Source organism: Podarcis pityusensis (assembly GCF_964106645.2).
Source record: "Podarcis pityusensis genome assembly, chromosome: 7".
NCBI lineage: Eukaryota > Metazoa > Chordata > Lepidosauria > Squamata > Lacertidae > Podarcis > Podarcis pityusensis.
This window is the reverse complement of record NC_138031.1, coordinates 138,706-156,577: the sequence shown is the minus strand read 5'-3', so window position 1 is coordinate 156,577 and position 17,872 is coordinate 138,706. Positions and strand designations below refer to the sequence as shown.

The 17,872-nt window shown below is 59.6% G+C and overlaps 1 protein-coding gene across 1 annotated transcript in view; it reads left to right on the top strand.

The window, feature by feature from the left end:
* Positions 1 to 17,814, top strand: part of SCRIB (scribble planar cell polarity protein) — a 56,057-nt gene extending 38,243 nt beyond the window's left edge. The window contains 18 exon segments of the mRNA XM_081013948.1: positions 814 to 879; positions 977 to 1,060; positions 2,757 to 2,896; positions 2,898 to 3,045; positions 4,177 to 4,245; positions 4,843 to 4,887; positions 5,241 to 5,366; positions 5,473 to 5,580; positions 5,666 to 5,918; positions 6,307 to 6,487; positions 6,838 to 6,930; positions 7,016 to 7,210; positions 12,343 to 12,501; positions 12,928 to 13,067; positions 13,207 to 13,244; positions 13,801 to 13,875; positions 14,860 to 14,908; positions 16,277 to 17,814. Coding sequence (XP_080870074.1) covers positions 814 to 879; positions 977 to 1,060; positions 2,757 to 2,896; positions 2,898 to 3,045; positions 4,177 to 4,245; positions 4,843 to 4,887; positions 5,241 to 5,366; positions 5,473 to 5,580; positions 5,666 to 5,918; positions 6,307 to 6,487; positions 6,838 to 6,930; positions 7,016 to 7,210; positions 12,343 to 12,501; positions 12,928 to 13,067; positions 13,207 to 13,244; positions 13,801 to 13,875; positions 14,860 to 14,908; positions 16,277 to 16,449 — 2,142 coding nt within the window. The 3' untranslated portion in view covers positions 16,450 to 17,814.
* Positions 17,815 to 17,872: the final 58 nt, after the last annotated feature.

Sequence of the window (17,872 nt, the reverse complement as noted above, 5' to 3'; positions counted from 1 at the left end):
ACTCTGGGCAGTTTCCCCAAAAACATTAAAAATACAATAAACCATCAGACATTAAAAAACTTCCCTAAACGGGGCTGCCTTCAGATGTCTTCTAAAAGTCAGGTAGTTGTTTTATTTCCTTGACATCTGATGGGAGATTGTCCCACGGTGTGGGTGCCACTACTATGAAGAAAAAGTTGCAGCATCAGGGACTTCTTGGATTAGAGAAAAAAGCCGGTCATAGGCGCCCTGAAAAAAAGTTTTTATAACATGATGCCTGACCTGGAGAAAGTGGAGGGAGGAAAGTTTTCCTCCCTCTCTCATGAGGATCGAACTTGTGGGACACCCAGTGAAGCTGAATGTTGGAAGAGTCAGGAGTTGAAGTGGGGAACTGCCGGCTGCAGGAGGCAGGGATGGCTTCAGAAGAGGATTGAGCAAATTCCTGGCAGATGCAGCTGCCTCTGCCCTGGGGGAGAGGGCTGCTCTTGCCAGCAGAGGCGGCTGGCTAGATGGGCCCCCTGGGGCTGAGCTCTTCTGATGCTCTTGTCACAGAAGCAGGAGGGGGGGCTAGAGGGAAGACCCCAGCCCCCCACCCCCCGGGGCAGAGCCTGGGAAGGGAAGGGCCCCTCTGGCTGGCCCTGGCTGCCTGCTTTGCTGCAGACCCCGCTGAGGGGCCGAGCACCCTCTGGGGACCCCCTGGGCCCTGCTTCTGGCTGTGAAGTTGTGGGTTCTGCCTGGGGACTCTGCCTGCTGCTCTGGGGTCCCTGCGGGTTCTGCTGCTGACCCCTCTTGCTCTCTCTTTGCTTGTGCCACCCGCCTGCTGCCTCTGCGAAGGAGCGGAAGCGCCGGGAGCGAGAGACGGCCACGCAGCTCCTGGCAGAGGAGGAGGAGGAGGCCGAGGTGAGGGGGGCGGCTGGGCTGAGGGCCTGAGGAAGGGGGCTGGGCTGGGTGGGGCACGCTCCTGAGACCCCCCTGACCCTCTTCCCCCTCCCCACAGGACCTTGGCGCTGAGCCCCTGCAGCTGGACTACCGCACCTTGGCAGCGCTGCCCAACAGCGGCCTCCAGAAAGCCACCCGTGGCGTAAGTGATGGGGGATCCACTGGCTTTGGCGAAGGGCGGGCTGGATCCCAGCCAGCCTCGGCTGCTCCCTCTGCCTTCAGCCAACCCGAGCGATGGCTCTTGTGGATTGGGGCCCCTGGCGAGTCTCCCCAGCTGCTTTGGAGACCTTGTCACTTGGAGGGGGGGGGGTCCTATGCCCTGGAAGCAGCTGCTGGCTTCAGGGCTGGCTCTCGGGGGGGGGGGGGGAGCGCAGAGAAGCTGAGGAGAGAAGCACCCAGAGTTTGGAAGAGAGATGGGAAACACCAGGTGACCCAGGAGGCAGGCAGCAGACCGAGGGGGGGGGGGGACTCTGCTTCTGGGGGGACGGGGCTGGAGGTTGCCCTCAGCAGCAATGAAGAGCAGTGGGGTGTTTGCCCCCCCCCCCACTTGCCCAAGGACCCAGTTGGCCTGGCTGGGTGAGGAGGGAGCAGGTGGGCTGCTTGGGGGCCATTTTTTGCTTCTCTGGAAATCTGATCTGCCTGAGTGAGATTCCTGAGCCAGCCCAGCTCTGGGCTATTTTTGGGCTTGCCTGGTGGGCGTTGGAGGAAGGGGCTGGGCGGGGGGGGGGTCTTCCTTTGTCTGTGGCTGCTGGCAGGAGCGGTGAGTCCTCTCTCTTTCTCCTGGCACCTGCAGGGCTTTTTCCTCTGGGCACAAGTGAGCGGGCAGCTGGTGGGCAGCAGCAAGTGGGAGAACTGCTTCCTCAGGCTTGGTCAGGGCCAGGGCTCTGCTACTGTGCCTGCCTTCATGGGGGGGGGGGGGGAAGCAGGCAAGCTGTGCCCCTCTGGATGTTGCTCAGCCTGCCATGTTTACTCCTGGTGCAGCAGGCGGTGGGTGCCAAAGAGCAGGAGCTCCCTCCCTTGGTTGGGTGTGCCAGGGATGGCGGGGGGACAAGGGGATGGGCGTCCCAGACAGGGGTCCCTGTGCGGAGACCCTTGGTTTTTTTTGGAAGGAGGGTGGCAGGGAGAGGCCCTTCTGTCCTGCTGAGCAGAGCAGGTGACCCTGTCTCCCCCATGGAGGTCCTTTCTTGGCCCTCCACCCCCTTGGCTGCCTCCCCCCAGCCAACACAGGGGCTTATTGCAACCCTCCCTGCATCCACGGGGCTTCCTGGGCAGAGGCATGGGGCCCTCCCAGCCCCCCTCCTCTCCTTCTGGTCCCATCCTGAGACTCCACCACTGCTGGGATCAAATGGGGAGGGGGTATTGCGGGGGGAGCACTCCCAGCCCCTTCTGCCGTAGCTGGAGGCCTCTCTGTTTCTCTGAAGTTTCCTTCTGCCTCTCAATGTTAAAAAAATAAACCTGTCCCGGATGGTTTTGCAGCAGAGCCCGGCTGTTCCGTGGCTGCGTCTTGGGGTTCTGGCTTGTGCCCAGACGGGGTTTGGGGGGGGCCTCCCTCCCCCCAGGCAGCAAGGCCAGTTACCACAGAGGTTGCTGCTGGTGGTGGTGGCAGCACTGGGAGTGGGCAGTCCAGCATGTGGCCTGCCATGTCTGTGCATTGCAGGGAGGCATCTCCACACCCTCCTGCACCCCGGGCAGGTCTCTGTCTCCCCCTCCCTGGGGGCCCTGCAGGCATCTAGGGTCCCCCCCCCCCGGCCACACAGCAGAGAGCTGCTCCCATGAGCCACAGAGCTGCCCCACCAGCCGTGGCCCCTGAAAACGCAGTTCTTGTGTCTCTTCCTCAGCTTGTCCCTCCTGGTGCCATGGAAAGGGACCCACGGGCGCCTCCCCTGCCGGCCCCCCCTCCCTTGGACCTGGGCCAGGCAAGCCTTGCCACGGCCCCCCCCCAGCGGGGCTGCCCTCTCACTGCCGACTGCGGAGGGGGAGGAGGAAGAGAGCTTGGTGGACTCGCAGCCCATCCCCTTCAGCGCCAATCCCTTTGTGCTGGCCAACCGGCAGGGCAAGGCGTGCCTGGGGGGGCCTCCCCTTGGCTATGGCAAGGGGGGAGTGCTGAAGACCAGCCTCTGCACCAAGGCAAGCGGCCTTGTGGCCTGGCCTGCTGTGTGCTGTGCCTCTGCTGCATGCCGGGGCAGCGGGGAGAAGGCAGCCAAGGCTCACGTTTGGGCTGGGACCCTCTCCGCCCCCCATCTCTTGCCTGAGGGGGGCTCGGCTGCTCCGCACTGCATGCAGGAAGTGTGTGTGTGTGGAGTGGAATCAGGTGGGGGACGAGGCAGGCGAGCTCAAGCTTCTGCCATGGGGACGCGCCTTTGCAGGGCAGGAGGACGAGGCAGTGGGCTTGGAGAGGAGGGCCCCCGCTGGCCCCTTCCTCCCTTGGCTCCCTGCAGAGTCTTTGGGCTGCTCCTCCCTTTGGCTGCTCTTCTGTCCTGCTTGGCTACTAACCTGCTTTGGGCCTGGCTCATTTGGGCAGCGTTTGGGCTGCTGCCCCCGTGAGAGGAGCCCCTGAGCCACTAACATGCAGACACTGCTTTGACAGTTTGTGCTCATGGTTTGTTGTGCCAGTTTTGTCAACCTCTTTGTGTGTCTGTGGGCAGCAAAACAGGAGAAAAGTAGTAATTCTAAATGTCCAAAGAGGGTGGGATTCTGCAGTGTGCACAGTTCCATCTTGACACAACTCCCTCTCTGCGTGACTGATCCAGCCACTTGGGAGCTGGCATGGAAGCGGGTTCAGGAGTTCGGATCCTATAATGTGCATCCATGGGGACTAGGAGCTTGTGCAGAGGAAGACATGTGCTGCGTTGGGAACGGAGGGTGCTGTTCCTTCCCTGCCTTTGGGCAGAGTTCCAGCATTGCTCAGCCAATGAAGAGATGCTCTTTCAGCACTTCGCAGCAGGGGGGCTTCTTAGTGTGAGCAAAACTAGAGGGAGGGGTGTCCTGAGCATGGCGGGGGGGGCAGCAGAGGAGCTGGCGCTGCTCTGAGGGGCAGCTGGCTCGGGTGGAGGAAGAGTGTTGGCAGGTTTGTGGCTCCAACTGGGGAGATCAGGCAGATTCATGACCCGCCAGAGCCCCTTTTAGGGGGCAGATCCCATAGGGAAGGGGCTTCTGCCTGGGGGTTGGGAGGGGCTGGTCTCTCTGGGCACCCCTGGGGTCCCTCAACACCACTGCCCCCCCCCCCCGCTCACCAGCTGTCCTTCCTCTCCCTTTCAGGCCCTCTCAGGGGAAGGGGAACAGGTAGCCGCCTGGCGAGACGCTCCCTACTCTCCTGGCAGCCAGCAGGTAAGGGGTGCTGCAGTGGGGGTGGAGGGGGCTGCGGTGTGTGTTGGGGGGGGTCTTTCCTCTGCCTATCCTGCCTGTCAGTCAGCCAGACTCTCTGGTTCTCTCTCTGGTTCTCTCCCTGGCACTGCTGCCTTCCAGCCTCCTGCTGCCCCCCGGCCAGCCCACCTGGTGGGCAGAGAGACCCGCTTTGTAAGTGCCCCCTTGGTGTGCTGTGCCCGCTCTCCTCCTCTGCCCTGGGTGGGGGGAGGGGGCTGCTGAGGCTGTGCTTGGGGAGGATGCTCTGTGGGGCTGGGCAGGGGACCCTCACTACTCGTCCCCCCGCTGCTGCTGGTCTTTTTGGCTGCTTCCGCAAGAGTGGTTTCTAGCTGTAGTCTGGGAGGGGCAGGAGGAGCCAGTTTGTGGCATCACTGGGGGCCCTTTCCAGCATAGTTCAAGATGTGGCGTCTCTTTTGGGAGCGGGGGCAAGAGCTTAATGTGGGGTAAGTTTGGGGAGGGGCTCCTGGTTCTGGCATGGCCAGCTTGGAGGTGCCTGGGCTTGGGCGGGGCCCCCAGCGCCCCTCCCGGCCCCCAAATGCCTTCCTGACTTTCTCCTTCCAGGCTGCCGTCCACTTTGTTCCCAGCCACAGTGAAAGCAAGTCCTCGGTGAGTTCTCCTGGCCTCCTCTGGCGCCATGTGGGCCTTGGGCTGTGACCATTGGGCGCCTGCTGCCTCCAAGGGGCCTTGCCCAGCCCCTCTTGGCATCAGCAGGACTCTGAAATGGTGCAGTCAGAGCACCGGGGGGGGGGGGGGGATAGTTTGATACACAAGTTTGTGGGCGGCCCCCGTGCTTGGGGACATCTTGCTTTAATTCATTTTGTCCAATTTGTCCCTTGTTATCAGAAGGTGTCAATCAGACTTGTGTAGCCATTGCCCTGACCTTTGCTTGCCTTTGGGTTGGAGGCTGAGTTTGCTCTCCTTTGTTCTGGCTGACTCCCCCCCCCCCCCACCTGTGCCAGACCAAGCCGGGCGTGATCCAGCCCGTCACCCGCATGCGCCCAGCCCCAGCCCTGGCGACCTCGGAAGGCCGGGACAGCCCCAATCCATTCCAGCAGCCCGAGCTCTGCTCCAGCACCCACAACTCTGTAAGTTGCTGCCCTGGGGCTGATTGGGGGGGGTGCTGGTGGCTGGAGTGACACCCCCTTGGCCTGGGGCCGCTCTCCCTCTTGACTTGCGCCCTCTTGCCCCCAGCCACGCTCTCCCAGGCCCCCCTCGCCAGGCGACGTCCCCGTCAGCGCCAAGCAGGCCTACAAGGCCTTTGCGGCTGTCCCAGTTCCGCATCTGCTCCTGGAGCCTGAGGTGAGTGGGGGCGGCTTTGGGGGGGCCCTTGGGGAGCAGAGTGCCCTTTGCGGATGCAGCCATTGCCTGCCCTTTCTTCCCTCAGGAATCCCAGAAGCAGAAGAGTGCAGAGCAGCCTCCCTCCCCCTCTGAGGTGAGTTTCAGGGGAGCGGGGGGCCCTGCTTCTCCTGGCCAGGCCCCACTGCTGGGGGGCGGCCTGCACAGCCCGGAGCAGAGGTCCTTCCGCGAGAGGCAGAAGTACTTTGAGGTGGAGCTGAAGCAGCAGCCGGCCGAGAAGCCGCCCAAGAGGGTGTCGCTGGTTGGGGAGGAAGACCTGAGGAAGATGAAGGAGGAGGAAGGTGCGTGCCATGGGGTTAGCCAGGCCAAGGCCCCCCACTCTTCCCGCCCCCCAGGGGCTACTAGCCCAGAGGCCGCTAACTGCTGGGGGGGGGGGGAGGAGCTGCTCTATAGTGAAACACTATAGTGAAACCCCCCTCCCCCTCCATGTTTGGCTAAGCAGCGCTCTGCAGCAGCCGCCGGCCTGGTGGGGAGGAGGAGGACACAGAAAGATGGGGTGGGGTCCCCTCATGCCTTTCAGGTGGGTTCCCCCCCCCCCGCCTGTCTTCCTGGTTCATCTTTGGATCTCATTCGGCTGCTCCCTCTTGGAGGCATTCCCTTGCCCAGCCGGGGTCCTTCCACCCTTGGGGGGCTGTGGGGAGTCTGACCTGCCGGCTTCTCACTTGGCAGCTCGCAAACTCCAGCAGAAGCGAGCTCAGCTGCTGGAGGAAGAGGAGGAGGAGGAGGAGGAAGAGGAAGAGGCCGCCAGGCAGAGACGCCCCCCAGACGTCCCCTCCAGCATCTTCATCGAGGGTGTGGAGTACAAAGTGGAGAAGCTGGATGGGCAGAGCCTTATGCCCTCCACGCCCTGGTGAGTGAGCTGCGTGCCGCGCCCCCTGCGCTTGTGCCCAGGCCAGGGAGGGGCAGGGCTCGATCCGGAGAGCGCAGGCGTGCTCTGTCTCTCTAGCCCAGCGTCCCCTTCTCCCAGGAACCAGCCAGGGATGCTGGTGGGAAGAAGCCCACAGACAGGACCCTAAGCAAAGAGCAGCCTTCTCCCTGCTCCGTCCACAGCCCTGGGATTGCCCTCCCAAGTCCCAGCGCTTGGCCTGGGGGCTTTTAGCGTCCGCCTGCGGACTCCTCTCCCCAGGGGTCCCCTTTGGTCTCTGGGCTCCGCCCCGTCTCTGCCCTGGCTGGGGCTCACAGAGCTTTGTGCCCTGCCAGGTTCCCAGAGCCGGAGAGGCAGAATGGCTCCTCGCAGAGGAATTCCCTGGAGGAGGGCCGGAGGCCGGAGGTGCGGCCCACTTCCATGGCTGGGTAAGATGGGAGGGCAGGCGGAGGGGGGGCCTGTGGGGCAGGGAGGGTGGGTCTGCCCCACTGAGCCACGCTCTCTCCCGGCCAGGCTGAGCCCCGTGTGCCCCAGAGGTGGCAGTGAGCCTGGGGCCCCCGTCAGGACGGCGAAGGCCGAGCGCCGACAGCAGGAGCGCCTCCGCATGCAGAGCCCAGAGCTGCTCAGCGCCCAGGAGAGGAAGGAGCTCTCCCCCGCCGAGCGCCGGGCGCTGGAGGCCGAGAAGAGGGCCATGTGGCGAGCAGCACGGTAGGTGGGGAGGGGCGGGCAGGGGCCGCATCCCTCTCCCACCCCCCAGGCACGGCTTCTGAAGGGGGCTGTGGAGCACCAGCTCACAGCATGTTGGGTTTCTTAGCTGCTTGCCTTGCTCATCGGTTGCCTTTGCTGGATCAGGCCAGGGTGGGCCCTGCATTCGCCCCACGGCCAGCCGGGGGTCCTCAGGTGGGGCGTGTGGGAGGCCAGGGGGCCACCGTGGGTGCCTCTGCTCTGCTTCTGTGGGTTCTTCTGCTCCCGTGGGTCCCTGTGGCCTGAATGTTCACCCCACTGCCTCGCCCCCAGTCCTGACAGAATGCAGGTGGGGTTAATGCCCCATCCCCCCCCCACTCTGCCCGCCTCCCGGACACAGCTGGCAGAGGGGGAGTGGGCGACTCCGTCATCCTGCATGGACCATTCCCTGGTGAGGTTTGGGCAGAAGGCAGCTCTCTGCCCTGCCAGGGTGGGGCACCCACTGCGTTGGGGTGGCATAAATTAGCCTGACCCAAAACAGGTGAAGTGGCACCGTTGCACCTGCCGTGTGGTGGTGGCTGCAGCAAAGAAATCTGACTTCACCACCACCGTGGCTTCCACAAGTAGCCGTGTGGCCAAGCTTTTCTGAGTGGTGAATGGACTTGTGTTCCCTGCCCAAGAGACCGTTGCCCTGACACCCCCGGGGGCCAGCCACAAGATCCCTGCCAGGCATTTGAGGAACAAAATGACTCAGATTTGGACAGAGGGATGCCACCTCAGAGCAATCTAGCAGAGGCATCTAGCACACTGTCTACTCCCTCTGCACTGCGTCAGTTTTGATTATAGCAGCCTGAGGATATGGACAAGCGGCTTGAAGAAGTGTGGCCAGCCTTGGCCCCTGCCCATCTTGGCCTCTTAGAACTAGCCGCAGTGGCTGGCTGGGGGTCGAAGGAGGCATGGATGTCTCCCCACTTAATAAGACCTCCCTGGACCCAGAAGCGTTAGGCAAATACTGGCAAGTGACAAGTGGTCCCTTCCTGTGTGAGGCGCTTGAAGAGGTGGCAGCCCTGCATCACGCACCCTTGGAGGAGGACTTCCGGGGAGGCATCATAGCTGGTTAGTTGCCTCTGTCGAGACGCTGTCGGCAGAGGCAATTAAGTGGTGATGAACATAGCTACTGTCTATCGTATTATCTCTGAGGAAGAAACATAAAGTAACAGGAATTAACTTCCAAATGCTCTGGAAGGATTGCTCCCCTGCTGTGGGATGGAGGTATCTTCAAAAGACCCAGGCAGATGGGGTGAGTGACCTAGGAGCGGAAGAACCACAAACTTGCCCCAGCACCACTCAATAGCCCTAGAGGTCAGTCCCTGGGGCAAAGACCAGCAAAGCCTCCTTTAATTACTTCTGAAACGTCTATAAAATACTACTGAAACTCTCTCTCTGCTGATTAAAAGGTTCATTTGAAATACGACCCAATGGCTGGCTTAGGAGGAGACCCCCTGAAGAGGATGAAAAAATTAAGAAAGAAGCATGCTCTTAAGATATATACCCCCAAAAAGTGACAAGTGGGGTACCTCAGGGTTCTTTCCTGGGCCCGTTGTTGTTCAAATTCTTCATAAACAACTTGGATGAAGGTATTGAGGTGATGCCTATCAAAACTGCAGGTGACACCAAACTGGGAGGGGCAGCTAATGCCTCAGGAGACAGAATCGGGATTCAAAAGGACTTCGACAGATTGGAGAACTGGGCCCAAGCTAATGAAATGAGTTTCATCAGGGACAAATGTCATGTTCTGCACTTAGACAGGAAGAATCAGGTGCACAAATGTAAGATGGGGGACACCTGGCTAATAATAATAATAATAATAATAATAAAATAATAATAATAATAATAATAATAATAATTAATAAAAAAAAATTATTTGTACCCCACCCATCTGGCTGGGTTTCCCCAGCCACTTCCAACAGAGATTAAAAATACATTGCCAGTAATATATTGGAAAAGGATCAAGGGGGTTTGTGGACCACAAGCTTAACCTGAGTCAACATTTTGAAAGTGGACAGGTGTCAATTTTTACACAATACAATAAGATGACAACTACAAAGAAATACACAGTCCTCTCCTGAAGGTAATTGTCAGCCCCCACCACCCAGAGAAGGTAGCCATCCCTCTCAGCTCTCCCTGAGGGGCCTCCCTTTCTTCTCCCAGCTCTCATGCTGGGAGACCGTTTCCCCGTCTCCCGCCCAGGACCCTCCATCAACCATCTCCCACCCCCATGAATGCACAATCCCTGGACCTCAGCAAAGTCCCCAAACGTACGACTCCAAAGAAGAAAGAACATGAAGAAGACTAAGAAAAGAAAAAAAACAAGAAGAGAGACATAGATAAAAGCAAAAGAAAAGATAAAAGACAAAAGGGAAAGAAATGTTCTATCTGCTGGTTGCATAAAAAAGGGAAAAAAGATTACTTAAAACATTCAGTCCATGATAATATCAATCCAGTATTTATTTTAAGTCAAAGTGTCTCAGAATCATTTGTTTCTTTCCCCCACTTTTTCTAGCTTTCACCAGAAGGGAGTCAGAGGAACAGAGAAATAGTGGTAACAAGAGACAAAATTCTAGGCTTTAAAGATGAAGTAAAAAGTGACAGATCACTGGGTCCAGATAGCACTCACCCAGGAGTTGTTAAAGCGCTCAAATGTCAAATTGCTGGTAAGCTTAAAGACACACACACACAAAAAAAAAAAACCTTGTCACTAAGATCAGCCCTGGAAAGTGGCCAGTTGTTAGATTTCTTTTAAAAAAGGTTTCTAAGAGAGGATATGATGAATTACATGCTGGTTAAACTAACATCTGCTTCCAGAAAAACTGGCTCCAGAAGGCATTGTTGCCAGAAGATATAATTGCCAGATATATAGAAGGACGAGTCTTGCTGAAATGGAACCAGCATGGCTTCTGCAGGGATAAGTCCTAGCAAAGAAAAGAAAAAGCACTTACCGTACTTTTCTCTCTATAACATGCAGATTTTTTCTCCTAAAAAGTAAGGGGAAATGTCTGTGCGTGTTATTGAGCGAATGTGTGGTCCCTGGAGCCGACCCTCCCGAGCACAGGGGCAAAAATCAGGCAAAAATCCAATCGCGTGCGTCAGGGAGGAGGGAGCTGAGTGAGAGAGGAAGCTGTTGCTTTCCTGCATTCTGCCTCAGGATCTTACTGCCCACTCTCTTCTGTTTCGGTTGCTGTTTGCTCAAACGGAACAAAGAGCAGGCAAATCCCCTCCCCTCCAGGCAAGCAGAGGGGAAAGGAAAGGATCGCGTCCTTCCTTCTAATTCCTCTCCGTGCTCCGGTGCTGCTGCGTCCAGGGAAGCATTTTAGGGACTCGCAGGCAGCCGGAAAACATGCAGGTGGGAGGGAGAGAGAGAGAGAGAGAGGGCTGGCTTGGGTGGGTGTGTGGGGAAAAACTTTTGCCTTCCTTTCCTCCCTCCCTTTAAATCCCTCTCCTGCATTCTTAGCCAGCTGCTTCTCTGCACGCCCCTCTCGTGCTCCTTGTCCCTTCTGTGTTTTTCCTTCCCTCCCCACATAAAACATGGTTACAAAGCACGGATCCACATGGATCCTCAGGATCTTTGCATTGGGTCACCCCAAATTCACCATCAGATCACATAGCATGTCCATGGCTACAGCCTGCACCAAACAAATCACGCACCCACTGTTGCGTGGGGCCGCAATGGTGCAAAAACGTGGTTACAAAGCACAGATCCACAGGGATTCTCAGGATTTTTGCATTGGGCTACCCCAAACTCACCATCAGATCACATGTCTGTGGCCACAGCATGAGGCACAAAAATGATACATCCACTGTTTCATTCAGATTTCCCCCCCCCTTGTTTTCCTCCTCTAAAAACGATGTTATGGTCAGGTGCGTGTTATAGAGCAAAAAATACGGTATTTGCACAGGACAAAGTTCACCTTTCCGCTGAGAGGCTGCCATGCACTTTGCCCAAGAATGGAACATTTCATGCAGTCCAGAGATTTGAGAAGAGGAGGAGCCAAGACGGAGCGTCCAGCTGCTCTGCTTTGCCTCTCAGGGTTCTGTCCGCATCCTCAGGCTGCTAAGTCCAGAAGGAGCCAAAGGGGCCCAAGAGAAATCGGCTGGCCCTCCTCCGCCTGCAGCCCCCAGTCTGAAGGGAGGGGAGCTGCTTCATCTGCAAAGACCCTGAGGCTGCCCAGAAAAGCTCTCCTGGGTGAGATGCCATGGCGGCTGCCATCGCCAGAGGGACAGCTGCCCCACCAGCTCCAAGGGCCCTTCTTCCACCTCTCAAGTCCCCCCTCTGGTTCTTGGCCTTTGGTTCTGTTGCGGCAGGACGAGAAGCCTCGTCTGCTTGCCGCTCAGTTCAGTCTCTGCCCTTAAGTGGCCCCCATTTCGCCTCCCAGGCTGTTTCCTCTTTCCTCTCCGTTGCTGCTCAGGGTCTGGTTGGCGAACCCAGCCCAGGAACAGAGAGGCCGGGTTTTCTGTAAGGGGCTCAGCCTGGCAGCGGTGCCCTGAGCCATACCTTCCGAATCTCCACAGGGCTCTGGGGACCTCAGGCAGCCCCACCCCTGATAAAGACCCTGAACTGGCATCCCTCCCCTCCTTCGTCCCCCTGCAGCCCCTCAAAGCAGAGCTGGTTCTCTCAGGAAAGTGCCCCCTGCCAGTTGCTGATGCCAGCCGGGCATCGAACGAGAGAGGCTGGGAGGTGTCTTGGGAAGAGGCTCTGGACCGCCTTCCTTGTCTCCAGTATCTGGAAGGGAGAGCTCCCCTTGTGTGACTGCACCCCTCAGAAACCCACCCCATTTGGAGTCCCCTTCCCTCACTGTAGCTGGCTGTGCATGTGGGGTTCTCCAGGGCAGCCCCTGCCTCCTGCCCCCCTCCACCCATCTGTATGCACCTGGTGGGACTCGCTTGTCTGTGATCTGGGGGGGGCAGGGGGGTCTGCCCTCTTCTCCACTGACCAGGACAGGTGAGGTCCGCCCCCCCCCCCCCGTTGGCACCTGCCTCTTCCTCCTGCCCACCCTTTCCTTCCCTCTCCTTTTCTTTCTTTCTTTCTCTCTCTGCCATCTTCCTGCCTGTCGGGACGTCTTCGGCGCCTCCCTTCTACTCCTCCTCCTCCTCCTCAGCTCTTCCACCCTAGAAGAGAGCATGAAAGAGTATGAGCAGGATCTGGCCAGGAGGCTCTACCAAGCCCGCCAGCAGGCACTGGGGGGGCAGGGCCCTGCTGCTGCTGCTGCCGCCGCCGCCACCACCACAAGAAGCCCTGGGCCAGGGGGCCACCCCAGGTGTGCAGAACTTCCACACAACCCCACCTACACCCCAGGGCCCGCACAGCCCCAGAGGTGCCCCCCAGGTCCAGAGGGGCAGCTGGGCCACACTTGTGCCGCCACTGGAGAGTCTGTGCTCTGCCTCCTCTGCTCCTCCTGTGCTGGACAGGCGTGTTTGCCAAGCAAGAGACCAGGCTGGGGCAGATCTGCACCCTCAGCTGCTCCTGAGAGCCTCCGCTCTGGATGAAGGAGGCAAGGGGGGCCCTTCTGCTCTCTACCAAGTTTCTGCCTTCTCTGCAGCAATGGGGGCGACTCCACTCAGCACCTCCTCCGTTGGCCAAGTGAGGAGGGCCCTGCAATGTCCCCCCCCCCCGCCCCGGGTGACGGTTCTTGTCTTGCCAGCCCACCCCAGGTGTGTCAACCTCTCTTCCTCCCACCTGGCAGGATGAAGTCCCTGGAGCAAGATGCCCTCAAGGCCCAGATGGTGATTGCCAAGTCCAAGGAGGGCAAGAAGAGGTCCACCCTGGAGCAGCTGGCGGAGTCTCCCTCGCCCGCCCCCACCCCCTCGCCCACCCCCCTGGAGGGTAGGTCACCTTCTTTCATGGCAGTCTGGCTTAGGAAGGGGAGCCCACAGCGGCTCAGAGAGGAGGCATGGGCTTGATGTCTCCCTCCCGCCTTGCATAATTTATCCTCTCATTTCTCTCCAAATCCTGTCTCTTTCAGACTGCACCACCCGGGTCCTGACTTCTCCAGGCAGGCTGGTAAGGAGGGGGACCCAGCACAGTCATGCTTCAGAGGAGGGGGGCTGTGAGCATGGAGGTCCCTGTAGCTCTTCAGGTCGGGGGTGCGCCTGGCCGTGGCCCAGAAGGCTCCCTCCTTGCTTCCCACACTGCTCCCTCTGTCTTGGGGGGTCCCTGGTGCTCCCTCTTGCTCTGACTCCCCCCACCCGGTCTCTGCTCCTGCCCTGACCAGCACAGCCAGCCTCCCCCTTTGGGGAGGGGGGCATTCTGTGGGCCTCAGGCATGACCTCATTGCTGCTGCACTCTGTTGTTGGCCAGGGCAGATGGGGGGGGGGCTTTTAGGGAGTGAGACCCTTGAGGAGGTGGGAAGATGGCTGCCACAGGGAAACTTCATGAGGGAGCTCCTTGATTCCCCCCCCCCCAGTCCAGCCCTGCAGCCTGCCAAGAAGAGCAGCAGGAAGGGCCCCGCCTGCCCCCCCGAGCCTCCCCTCCTGCTTCCCCACATGCTCCTTCATCCTCTTTCCCCCTCTCTCTTTCTGCCTTTTCCCTTCTTTCTGCCACTCCTTTGGCCCTCCAGTCTGTGCCTGAAAAGAAGTTTCTCTACAGGGAATTTGCTGCCATTCCTTCTTCCAAACCAGTTTATGAAATCCAGGTACAAGCTGCATGTGGTGGGGGCAGTCAGGAACACACACACCCCTGGCAGTCGGGGTCTGATGCTCCACCTCCTGCCCCCATCTAGCCTGGGCGGGGGGAGGGTAAAGTCCTGGGGGGTCATTGGCAGCCACTGGGGCTTAGGCTGGAAGCTGCCCCCAACTCAGAGCAGAGTCCCAGGCCTTGTGGGAACCCTGCTGCCCCTCCTTCCAAGGTCTGTTGGGGGGAGGTGACAGGAGAGGCTACTGAAGACCCCTTTCAGGCAGGCCAGGCTGCCCTGTAATGGCTTCTTGGCCCCCTCCCTGCCATCTCCAGGCCATGTCACAAGGACACCCTCAAGCCAGGCAGGTGTTGTGCTGGATCCCGCCTGGCAGCGGCTTTAGGCTGCTGGGCTCATCCTGGCTCATGATCTGGCTGGCTCTGCAGCGCTGGTGGCGAGGGGGCCGTTTGCTGCCTGCCTTGCCCCTCTGCCTTTCCAGCCATCTCCTTGGAGGCTCCAGAGACCAGTTGGTCTCTGTCTTGGGAAGCCTCCGCCTGCCAGCGATGGCCAGCAGGGCCTGCCCTTAGGAGGCCCTCCTCCCAGCAGTGTCTTGGGGTCTGGGGGTCTCACAGATAGGGAGCATGTGAACCACACAAGATACGTAACGGGCTCTGGTGGGATCTCTTGCCAGATCTCCCTGGCCCCACCTCATGCCCGACCTGCTTTTCTGTCCCTCTGCCTGGCGGGTGGGCAGGGGGCCCAGAGGCTGAGTGATGGGCACTTTAGCACCAGGCGCCCTGGCTCTGGAATTCCTCTCTTGCCTCTGGGGCCTCCTGCCTGCTCTTCTCTGCACCCCCTTTCTCCCCCTCCCACCGCATGCTCTGTTCTTCAGCACCTGCTCCCCACCCCCAACCACGTGGGAACGGGCAAGGGGTGCTTTATGTCCTGGGGGGCAGGGGGTGGGGAGCAGGCAGGGACTGATCCCGCTTTGCACTGCCCTTCCAGACTCCAGATGGCGGAAGCACCTGCAGACTCAACGATGCCAGCAGCTCAGGTGAGTGCCCAGCTGGAGCCTCCTGGCCTTGGGTGCTGCCACCAGCGCTTCTCTCCTGAGGCCTCTGCTTTTTCTGTTCCTTTCTAGAGTGAATGGTCAGCTGAGCAGCAAGGAGCAGTGGGTAGGATGCCCTTGCACTGCCTAGGAATGGAGTGCTGTGATGAGCATGCAGTTGGTGGGGTCGGGGGGCGGGTCAGATCCTGCCCAAGGAGCTGGGAGTGGCCCAATGAGCATGCCCAGCCGCCTCCCATTTTGGTTTGGAAAGAAGTTGGGGGTACCCTCAGGGACCCTGATGCTGGAAGCCTAATTCCAGGCAAGGCATGAATGTGTCTGGCAGGCAGGAGGGGGGAAGTATTCTCAAAAGATGGGGGGCTTTGTGGAAGAGCATTGAGCTTGCTTCTAGGTGTCAGGCACTGGTGCCATCTCTGGGGGGTCCTGAGGGTTTGGGCACCCACAGAGTGTCTGCTGTGGGTGCCCCGCCCTCGCGTTGCTGTTGGCCTCTGCCCCCCACCCCTTGCCCCCAGCCTTACCTCTGCTGGCTCTCTGGCACTGCAAGTGGAGACGGAGCCTCTGTCGTGGGGCCCCTGTTGGGGTCTGCTGCGGCCACGGACGTGCTTCTGGGGTGCAGTGGAGGACTTGCAGCAGAGGTCTTGGCCTGGTTGCCACGGCGGGGGTGGGGCGCCGGAGTGCCATCTCCATGGGGCCATGGGCACCCAGGCGCCGCTGCCCCAGCCCCGTCATGAGCGATGTGACGTCATGACGTCATGCACATGCACCACTGGGCACCCACAGTCTGGGGCCCAAGTTGCCACCTCTGGTCTCAGGAAGCTGCTTTGGAGCAACTGGCTCCCATTCTTCCCCGGGGTGTGTGTGTTGGGCACAGCAAGTGGACCTGGGAGGTGTGTCAGCGGGGAAGTTGATGGCTCTGCAGGATCCCCCCACTTCTGACTGCTCGAAAGGAGCTCCTGCTCCGCCACCAGTGAAGCAGAAGGATCTCTGCCTGCCTTGGGTTGCCTGTCTGCCTGTTTGTCTGTCTGTCTGGGTGTTCCTGAGGTCTTGCTGTTCCCGTTTTCCAGTGCAGGCTTTGCGCGCCTCAGTTCAGCCCACCTGAAGCTGGCTGGACACTGCCTGGAAAGCGGAGGCCTCCCAGTTCCCCACCCCCTTTGGGGGCCACAGCCAGTGCAGGCAGCAGAAGGGCCCAGCCTGGGGGCTCCAGAGCCTCCTGCAGCAGGCAGTGCCCAAAGGGGGCAGGGGGCAGAGGTTGCCCTGGGCACCTCCTGAATCAAGCCAGGCAGGGGATTGGGGTCAGATGCTGCCGCCCCTTCAGCCCTCCATGACCTCTTTCCCTCTGCTCTCCCCCCACTCCAGTGAGCCAGGAGCAAGATGGACAGGCAGCAGCCCAGGAGCCCCTTGGGGCTCACGACCCGTCGACTCCCAGCGCAACTCCCCCTCGGGAAGAGATGGGGCTCTGCAGCAGCAGCAGCGGCAAGCGCAAACTCCGACCAACCCAGCACAACCTGGAAACTGCTGTCCCCACATAGTAGACTTGCCCTTGGGGGCTGTTAGAAACACCACCAAGCCAAGTGGGGGGTCCGCTCTGTGGACAGTGTGGTGATGTGGCCAGCGGGCTCCCAGGTGGGCCTGGACAGAACAAGCTCCCTGGCGCCTCAGCTGGCATCTTGTGGGCTGTGACTCCCCCTCCTCCTCACCCAGAGGGGCAGGTTGTGAGCAAACGGGGGCCGAAGAGAGCAGTGAGAGGGGCGGGGGGACCCATGCAGGGCATGTGTGCGTGTAAATATTGGGTGGGAGTGTGTGCGTGCGTGCGAGGGCGGGGGTGCCCAGGTCTGCAGCTGCTTCAGGCTGACCACTGTTTGCCGAGGGCCCGGGCCCAGCTGACATTTGCCAAACAGCGAGGGGGCCACTTGGGAAACACCAGCTGTCCTACCCCCTCCCTGGCAAAGGGCAGCAGAGGGACAGCACCCTTGTGCAGGATGGGGAGGGAGAGGGGGAGTTATTGCCAAGTGCTGCCATTTTCCTTCTCCTTCTGGGGGGCCATCCATGCCGTGAGGGGGGCATGGGTGGAAATGGGCACTTCTGCCTCTTCAGCAAGGGCCGGAGGGAACGTTTAGGAGCTGCCTGGTGCTAGCAAACGTAGAGCAGCGTGGGAGCAAGAGTAGGAGCAGGCTAGTTTCATTAGGATGGGGTGAAGCAGATAGAAGGTACAGGTAAAAGGGGGGATTTGGTGGTTGGGGCGCAGGGAGAGGGGTAGTGCAGGGTAGGGCAAAGATGTTGGGGCACAGGTTGGCGGCCGAGGGTGCTCCAGCGAGGGCCAGGGCTGCTGCTTGCTCTGCCTGCTGGCTCCAGCCTCGGGCCCCTTTCTGAGAAGAGTGGCGCTGCCTGTGTGGGCAGTGGCTTTGCCTCGCTCCTGGCTGGGTGGTGGTGAGCAGTGGGTGGTGCTGGCTGGCGTGTGTGTGTGTGCTCATCACGTGTGCAAACTTGCCAGGCAGCCTCTGCCAAAGGACAAGATGCAGCAGCTCCTCATGCCAAAATCAGAGGATCATTTTAACAGAACTTGTGTTTGTCTGCAGAGGGCGAGAGGGGAGGCTTCCCTCTGCCTGCCTCTCTCAAGCTGCACAGTGGCTGCTTCCACAGCAGCAGTTAGAGCTTTTTGATTTTAATCTAATTTTAGCATTTGCTTTTAATGAGCAATTTGGGAAGTGATCAGGCAGGGTTTCCGTGACTAACATACAACTTCTCTAGGTGCTGGGCTGTGGCATGTCTCTCTGTCTGTCTCCTCTCCCAGAACACTCCGAGGGAGATCAAGACTGTAACTAGTGACATTTGTACAACCAAAGAAATCTATTTTGTGGTTCAAGGACAATAAAGTTTACTTTACATTTTAGAAATGATGCTTCTCTCTTGAGCTTGCAGAGCCTTTGCCTCACTCACCTTGTGTTGTCCAGG